The sequence below is a fragment of the Pipistrellus hanaki genome, assembly GCF_964339955.1.
Source record: "Pipistrellus hanaki genome assembly, chromosome: 13".
In the NCBI taxonomy this organism is placed as follows: domain Eukaryota; kingdom Metazoa; phylum Chordata; class Mammalia; order Chiroptera; family Vespertilionidae; genus Pipistrellus; species Pipistrellus hanaki.
This window is the reverse complement of record NC_140515.1, coordinates 9,981,488-9,990,865: the sequence shown is the minus strand read 5'-3', so window position 1 is coordinate 9,990,865 and position 9,378 is coordinate 9,981,488. Positions and strand designations below refer to the sequence as shown.

General features: G+C 47.0%; 1 protein-coding gene across 1 annotated transcript; it reads left to right on the top strand.

Annotated features, from left to right (window-relative positions):
* Nucleotides 1–934: 934 nt before the first annotated feature.
* Nucleotides 935–1,273, top strand: LOC311632176 (large ribosomal subunit protein eL29-like; the record flags this gene model as incomplete). Its single annotated transcript, XM_084903323.1, has 1 exon — nucleotides 935–1,273. The coding sequence occupies one exon, from the start codon at nucleotides 935–937 to the stop codon at nucleotides 1,271–1,273; it is 339 nt and encodes a 112-aa protein (XP_084759449.1).
* Between the last annotated feature and the right edge of the window lie 8,105 nt (nucleotides 1,274–9,378).

Below are 9,378 nucleotides of genomic sequence, written 5' to 3'. Positions count from 1 at the left end.
TAGAGCATTGGCCTGCAGACTGAAGGGTCCCAGGTTTGATTCCAGTCAAAGGCATGTACCTTGGTTGTGGGCACATCCCCAGTGGAGGGTTGTGCAGGAGGCAGCTGATTGATGTTTCTCTCTCATTGATGTTTCTAACTCTACCTCCCTCTCCCTTCCTCTCTGTAAAAAATCAATAAAAATATATATTTTTAAAAATCATGATCCTGAGTCAGATTTCCCAAAGAGCCTGTTTCAATCTCAGTGAATGCAGTGCCCTTGTCCCTAAGCAGATCCCATTGCCAACTCCTGGCTAAGATGACAAGATAGCAGCAGCGAAGTGCTGGAGTACTGAGTGCTGGATGGAGGCCGACTTGTTGACTGCCACACTCCGTTACTCACCATCACTTTCCTCCGGTGAACGCACACTGGTGCCTGTGAAGGAGGGAGCATGTCTCCTATGTTCTCATGAAGATCGCATCTGGCTTCCAGTGTTGGAAAGCAAGGCTGGAATTTGTTTTGTTTTGTTTTGTTTTTATAAGAGAAATGAGAATTTTTAATGAGGAATCCTGCCTTAATTGGCAGTGTGCTAAGTATTGATGATACTCAAGGATATATTTAGGGGTCTGTGTGCTCAGCTAGCTCTGTCTATAACTGTCACTGGCGAGGGACCAGAACGGAGGGTCTGCCCAGCATGGTCTGGAACGTGTGGTTCTTGACCTAACGTAGGAAAGGGCTCATGCCCAGAGTCCAGGTGGTTCTGAGAGCACATTATTAAAGATGGGGACAGTGAAACAAAGGAAAGGCTTCAGACAGAAGAGGCAAGATCCCAGCAACAGGAGTGAGCGCAGACTGGACCCCCCAGCGCAGGAAGGAGCCGCGGGAACAGGAGGGAGCCAAGCTCTCTTTCTCCTCCGGTCCCAGGCGCTTTGGGAGCACAGGCTTCCGTGCAGACATGGCCGAGTGCAAGAGCCACACCACACACAGCCAGTCCCGAAAATGGCACAGAAATGGCAGCAAGAAACCTCGATTGCAAAGATACAAATCTCTTAAAGGGGTGGACCCCAAATTCCTGGGGAGCATGCGCTCTGCCCAGAAGCACAGCAAGAAGAACCTGAAGATGCAGGCCAACAACGCCAATAGAGCACATCCTGAGGCTATCCAGGTGCTCGTACAGCCCAAGGAGGTCAAGCCCAAGATCCCAAAGGGTGACAACCACAAGCTCTGTCGACCTGCCTACACTGCTCACCCACGCTTGGGAAACGAGCTCCTGTCCACAACACCAAGGTTTTAAGCTCTGCCAGCTAGAGTCCACGGCCAACGCTGAAATCAAGCCCCAGGCTTTGAGTGCAGCTCAGGCTCAGGCTCCGACTCAGGCTCTCAAAGATGCCCAGGCCCCCAAGCAGGCTCCACAGTAGAGGCCGCTGTCTGCTAATGTGAAGATGGAAGGATCCATGTGGCCCCTGGGCTACTGTTGGCATAGAACTGGTGTTCTTCTGTGTAATTGGTACAAATACACCTGAGGAAGTGAGCCACGCTGGGCTGCCTGGACTTGGGAAACTAGTTACTGTGGGTAAAGGAGGGCCCTCAAAGACAGGTTCAGGGGGTTAACCTGGGATGAACTGCCACTGCCCGCTGTTCCTCTGGTTGCAAGTCTCATGGAGATCCTTAGAGCTTAGGAGAAAGAAAGAAAAGTACCTGCCTGAGGAAAGGAGGGGTTTCCCTTGTGCTCCAGAAAGAGTGCACACTGGGGCATCTTTTGACTTATGATTCTTCCCTGTTTTCTAAAGGCGGGGATTTTACGAAAGGTTTCAGGGGAGGGTCTCAACAGAATATGCAGCACCTCTCCAGGTGTGTTCTTTAATATGCTAATGCATCAAAATGAGGGTAGCCCTAGTTGGGTTTGCTCAATGGATAGAGTCTCAGCCTGAAGACTAAAGGGTCCCAGGTTCAATTCCAGTCAAGCGCATGTATCTCGTATCTCGGTTGTAGCCTTGACCCCCTCCCTGGCAGGAGGTAACTAATTCATATGTCTCTCTCACATTGATGTTTTTCTCTCTGTGTCTCTCCCCCTCTCTTCCACTCTCTCTAAAAAATTTAATGAAAAATATCCTCAGGTGAGGATTAACACAACAGAAAGATCTTGCAACTTATTAGCAGGCTGTTAATTGCTCAGTTTTGTTTAACTGTTTTGCCTCAGTTTTCCTCTTTCCACTTGCCAAGGAATTTTTCTAGCTTCTTACTATCTTACTTCTCTACCCTCTCCTGGACCAGGCAGAATGAATGAGCACCATAAATGATGTGGGAAGAAGGCACTGCCAGACAGAAGTATTTTCAATCCTCAAACAAGCAGTTACCGATTTTCTGTTGGAGGAAAACTCTCATGCCCTAGCAAGCATGAGACCAATGTCACTCAGATATGCTATTTTATTTTTTGCCTTTCTTTACTCTTCAGTTTTAATTTCAGGTTAATGCCAAATTTAAATCTCTATGCCTCTGGATCTCTGCATGCCCTAGACAGCTGGCCTTTGACAGATGGGAGGGGGGAAGCTGAGAACTTGCCCCTCAGTGCCCTAAAGATCAACCATAAAATGAATGAACTGTGGCAACTGGGTTGTCTGAGCTCATTCCAAATTACATCTTGGTAAAGTTCATCTTTGTTTTCAATTATCACCCTGAAATCATAAAAGCTGAACCAAAGGTACAGCCTCCCAGCTCGCTGAATCTTCTTCATTCCTCTTACTGCTGCCCCCATCAGATGTGATGCCCACTTCACTGGATACCTAGGGCAAAGGGTCCTCTCTTGGGGAAAAAAAATACAAAAAACTCTTTTATTCTTTAAGGGAGTAAGTCTAAAAAGATTGTCCTGATTCAATGAATCCAGATTTTGATGTGTTGTGTTTTTAAGTACATCCCCCTTTAACTATTCACAACCCAGAATAAATGCATGTTTATTTTATATCTTTTTGTCTCCATCCTCTTATGACTTTATAACACCCTGACAAGTTTATAAAGAATATTGAGGTTGATACTTGCTGGTCTCAGTAGAAATTAATCAAAATCCATCTGTTCCCTTCTCAGCTTGGACAATTTCATTACCACTAAACTAGGGATTATAGGATTCTTACATCTTTTTTTTTTTTTCCAACACAGCTCTGCTGATTGAGAAATGATGATTAAATCTGCTTTACTTTAAGGAAGATTGTTTCAAATCTTCTCTTCTTGCAAAGCAGAGAGATGAAAGCACCTGAAATATTTATATCCAAGGCTAGAAATCTGTTTTTGGAGACATGATGATGGATTGAACCAAAAACTTTTTATTTTAAAGTCCTAGTTCTTATCTTTACACTTATTCTCCCCACAAGCTGGAGGAAATAGGCCCTAAATAAATTCACTGCCCCTATCCCAGGTAGATTTTTCTATATTTATCTATAATAATAAAAGCATAACATGCAAATCAACCGAATGACCGGACAGCAGAATGACCTCCAGACAGCCACGCTATGACACCTATTTGTGCCAGGTCAGCCAAGGCTGGTGCAATGTGATTGGTTGGGGGGCCTGGCCATTGCCCCATGATCACCCTGTAGAGGGAGGCCCAGACCACCAGCTGGCAGGGCAATCAATCAGAGGGCTCCATGATCACCCCAAAGAGGGAGGCTCAGGCCACCGACCAGTGGTGCTGCGGTGGGTAGCCTGGGCCTCCCTCTGTGGGGGCGATGCATTGTGGAGCCCCAACTGGGTGGGCAGGGCCTAACTCTTTGGGGAAATCCATCAAGGAGCCCCGGCTGAGTGAGTAGGGCTTCCCTCTTTGGGGTGATCGATCGTGGGACTCCTGTCGATGGACTGTGAGAAGGCACAAGCCGGGTTGAGACACACACACACACACACACACACACACACACCCGCCCAAGTGCACGAATTTCATGCACTGAGACTCTAGTTTAATTATAAAGTCAGTGTGGCATAATACAGAGACTCAGATATGACGCTTCCCTTTCTGACACTGACTATTCACAGGGATAAGTGTCCATTATCCTTATGTGGCCTTAGAATGCTGCTTTCAAATGAGTGCAGAATACAAAGTAGAGGAAATGAGTCTAAGCCTCCTGCAAGGAGATACCTTGATCTGGGATTCAAGAAATCTAAAGGATTAGAAATGATTACTGAAGAGTAATTCTGGATTTAACCAGTCTCAGACATGTGCTATAAGTAACTATTCTGACTTTTTTAAACCTAGTTTTCATGCATTTCCTTCTAATACTCAGCTCTCAAGCATACAGTTGGATGAGCTTTGACAAATGAATACACTCATAGACTATTACTCCAATCCAGATCTAGAACATTCCATACGATTAAGTTTTTCATGTGCCTGTTTAAAAAGAGAAAGGATCCCAACCAGTGTGGCTCAGTCGTGAGCCGGGAGGTCAGGAGGTCACAGTTCAATTCCCAGCCAGGACAGTTTTGGGCTCGATCCCCACTGGAGGGGGGGGGGGGGGGGGGGGGACAAGACGCATCCAATCAATGATTTTCTCTCATCATTGATGTATTCCTATCTCTCTCTCTCTCTCTCCCTCCCTCTCCTTTCCTCTCTGAAATCAATAAAAATATATTTTTTAAAAAAGAGAGAGAGAGAGAGAGAGAGAGAATTATTATGCAGCCTTCTGCTACAAGGAATAACTCCCCGCTAAATTCCAAAAGGAATCAAGGAGAACCTGTGAGCAGTTCCCTGGGGAGTCAAATTTCATTGGAAACCAGTTCATTTCCAGAACCTTTAACAACACAACCCAGGAAGGAACTGGTCCTGAGGGGCAGATAGAAGGGATGGCATCATGGCCCAAACTCAGGTTAGAAACACGATGGCTCCCTGGGGGTAAAGCTGGAGCCTGGCAGCCAGTGCCCCTCGTCCTCTGAAATGGGAAATTGATTGAGGCAAGGCCGGTCTGGACTGGCCTGCTCGATGAGATTGCTTGGGGGTATTTGAAGGTCCCAACTTCTACACAGACGTTGGGGTGTGTGGGGGAGGCACCAATTGCTATTTCTCTCACATAGATGTTTCTCTCTTGCTCTCTCTCCTTCTCTCTCTTCCTCTCTCTTCCTCTCTCTCTCCCTCTCTCCCTTCCTCTGTCTCTCAAACCAATAAAAACATCCCAGGTAAGGATTTTTAAAAAGAGCTGAATTATAGAGTGGTTTCTCTTGGTTTCTTTGTATAACTACGAGTTCTATACTGGCAAGTTTTATCGTCCCCCTATTGTGCGGCACCACAGCAGAGTCAAGGCACCAAACACAGACGTTCAAGTCTCAGTGTGAGCAGCCCCAGAAATGTGCCCCTGTGCTGGTTACCGCCCTCCCACACCAGGTCCTGTGCAGCCAGAAGTCAGGTACCATCCTTTATTCCCAGCCTCAGATGGCTTCCATGTGGCAAAAGTCTTATTGCATAAAAGGATAATTATAGATACTCATCCTTAGAAATTATGAAGGTCATATAGATAAAGCCACATTTCTCTTCATTCAATAACTGCTGCTCAGGGACAGTACAGAACTACGTGAGAAGTATATGCACTAACTGTACAGTTAGTGCATATACTTCTCACGTAGTTCTGTACGGCTCAGTTGGTGCACACAGCGCGGGTCCATGCACACAGGGGCTGGGCCAGGCACAGGGGTGGGGCCATACACACCTGGGCGGGGCCATACAAACTGGAGCGGGGCCATGCACACCGGGGCGGGGCCATGAACTCAGGGGCGGGGCCATGCACGGGGGCGGGGCCATGTATGCAGGGGCGGGGCCATACAACAGCCAGTTTCCTGAGAGGCTGGAGGAGGGCTGGAAACAACTCCTGTTCCTCTCCCACAGCCAGTCAGTCTTTGCCTTGAGGGGATAAATGTGTGGAGGACACACCCATGTGTAAATGCACACTGAAAAGGCAGTGACTTGCCTATGACTGCAAACCACTGAGCACACCATCCGTGTGGATGCTTTAAAAAACTGGCCCTTTTAAAGCTCATGATAGTAAAGGCTGAATAACAATAAATACAAATCCCACCTGTAGTCTAAAACTAAAATGTGCATGCACACACAGTACAATTTCATGTTGAAAAGACAAAATTACTTTCCTCCCAAATAGCATCACAACAGCAGCAGGCTGTAGTAACTCAATTGTGCCCCCGCCCCTCTTCACCAAGGCTCTCAGTGACTCTTTCCTCTAACGCCCTGCTCTCCTCAAACTAGACGTGGTGTTAATGTCCTGTAAGAAATGAGGTGGGAAAAAGACAAAGTTAGTACTGAAGTTTATTCAGCACTTGCTGTGTAAAAGTCCTAAGTGTTTCATGGTATTGTATTGACTCATTTAATCAAAACAAGAACCTACTGAGGTAAATCATCCCATTCTATGGATTTATAAACTAAGGCAGAGGGTTTAACATCCAAAGTCACACGCTGGTAAAGGCAGGGCAGGAATTCAAACCCAGGCATGATAACCACACACTACGCTGCCTCGGGTACGTATTAACCAAAAGAGTTACTTGTTTACTTGTACTGTTAATGTGCACAGGGTGGTTACCTATAGGATTTTCATGGTCAGTTTTAACTTCTTGAGATTTCTTCACTGACTTAATATATAATGCAACTCAACTCAGCAACACACCCGTCTGCCTCTCACAGCTGAAGTGACAGAAGGTAAGCAGGCGCCCTGTCCTCCTGGGCCTGCATGGCACCCACAGGCCACACTAGGTCTCCTCCAGCTTCCTAAGGACTAGACACACGCTCCGCCAGGTCCTAAGACAATGCACTCTAAGAACCCCCACCGCACTCAGGTGTAACCATGGCCCTCAAAGCCTTCTCAACTCTGCGGTTCCTTTTAAACTTTAGGTCCGTGGTCAGCAAACAGCGGCTCGTGAGTCACATGCAGCTCTTGGGCCCCTTGAGTGTGGCTCTTCCACAAAATACTATGCCCTGGGCAAGTCTATTTTGAAGAAGTGGCATTAGAATTAGTTTAAGTTTTAAAAATTTGGCTCTCAAAAGAAATGTCAATCGTCCTGTTGATAAGTGGCTCTGTTGACCAATGAGTTTGCCGGCCACTGCTTTAGATGAACAGACACTAGAGAAAGCCCTGCAAGATGTTAGCAATGGCCAATTACGATACAGAATACTCTGAGCCAAAAGCTGCTCCCCAGGAAGTGCTCGCTGGTAAACTTTTAATTTTTTATTTAGAATATACATTTATTAAGTTTGGAGCTAAGTGTATGTCTCACACACACACATACACACACACACACAGCAAGGTAACTTTCAATTTTAAAATCATACTGTGATACAGGTCCGTCTGGTAAAAGTGTTTCCAGCAACACAGAGGGGGTCAACCACGCCCGCCCCAGCCTCCCACCCGCAGCCACCTCACCCGAGTCAGCGACACATCCCTCAGCCACGGCCCTCAGCCCTCGGCCCACGGCCGGGCAGAGCCACAGCTCTCTCATCCCACTACCCACCCCGCCAAGATGGAATGGTTCTAAATCAACATCAAGCCCGCTGGAAGCACAAACCTTTGCTTGAACGAGATTGTCTGCACTGAATCCCACCCGTCCCACTTTCTAGCTGTTTGACCTTGAGCTAATAAAGGGGTGACCTCTGTGCCGCACCTTCCACCTCTGTGAAGTGAGGGTATTGGCAGTCACAGCAGAGGGGTAAATAAGCTCCACCAGCTAACATTTTTTAAGTATCATTTTTCAAAAACGGTTTTAATCGTTTCAGAGAGGAAGAGAGAGGGAGAGAGATGGAGACATCAATGAGAGAGAATCATCACTAGGCTGCCTCCTGCACCCCCCTCTGGGGCCCTGATAGGGAATCAACCCTTGACCTCCTGGTTCCTGGGTCAACACTCAACTATTGAGTACCACTGGCCAGGCCCACAAGCTGATATCCTAGCTACCACGTTTCCCCGAAAATAAAACATCCTCTGAAAATAAGACCTACTTACAGTTTCCTTCTGAGTGAGATATAAGGCATCCCCCCGAAAATAAGCCCCCCCCCCCCAGGCTCTGTCCCAGAATGAAAATTAATTTACTGTAAACTGGTCGCTAGGGCCGCCCCCACTGGCATCTAGCAACCAGTGACTTTACGCGGAGTCCTGACATTACTGCTGTGTGGAGGCGGAGCGGAGGTCAGAGTGAGCGGTGAGCGAGGGGCAGGATAGAGGAGGAGACTTTCGCAGATGCATGTAGAAGAACAGGAGGATTAGAGCAGACGGGATGTGGTGAAGGTGGTGAGTGCTGGTCTGTCTCTGGAGACACTACCTGATGCTCACGGCAGCCCTCATGATGACTGAAGGTTCTCAGTCAGTGGCAGACCCTGCTTCAGCCCAGATCCAGGCCCTAGCAAGCCCAGTGACAGTCCCCAGGTAGGCCCCAGGGGGTAAATGTCTGATAAAGGGGTAGGGGGGATGTCTGGTAAAGGTGTTCAGTGGCACAGGGGTGGGGAAAGGGGATCACTTAAAATGACACAGGAGGATCAGAGAGGGCAATCAAAATGGCACAGGAGAATCAAAAGGGGTTACTAAAATGGTAATCCCCTCTCTGATTCTCCTGTGCCATTTTGATTCTCCCCTCTGATCCACCCTGTGTCATTTTAAGTGATTCCCCTCCCCCCACCTTGATACCCCAATTCCTTTTTTTTCCCCCAGAAATGAGTGCAGAAAGAAAAAGCTACTCCGTGGAGTACAAGAAAGGAATCCTGGAAGACTCTTGGGGCCAAAATCTTACTGCTTTCTGTGAAGAGAAGATGTTGAGTATCAGATTGGTCCAAAAATGGCGAGCAGAATATGTTAACCTCATTGAACAAGTGGACAAGAGAAATGCTAAAAAGCACAAGTGTGGATCAGGTCGGCAACCATTATATTCCGAGCTGGAAGACCTGATCTGTGAATGGGTTGTGGACAGGAGAGCAGAGGCTTTGGCTGTGAATAGGGCTCAGATTCAAGAATTTGCCCTTGCAATGGCACCACAGTTTGACATAGCCCCCGAAGACTTCAAAGCATCACAACACTGGCTGGATAATTTCCTTCAGCGAAGTGAACTGTCTTTAAGAAGATCTACAACATTATTTAGGTTGGAAGATACTCAAGTTATTAAGCGAGCACTTGCATTCAAGTCCTTTATTGATGATGCTGACTTCTCTAAACACAATCTTTCCAACATGATTGCTATGGATGAAACTGCAGTGTTTATGGGCCAATCATCTCAAACAACAATTGAACAGCGGGGTGCCTCCTTAGTGTACATTCCTTCCACTGCTTACGAAAGTGCACGTGTTTCCTGTATTTTGGCAATTCGTCTGGATGGCACTAAAATCCCACCTTTAATCATTTCTAAGGGCAAGAAGGAAAAGATTGAACGTGTTTTGGA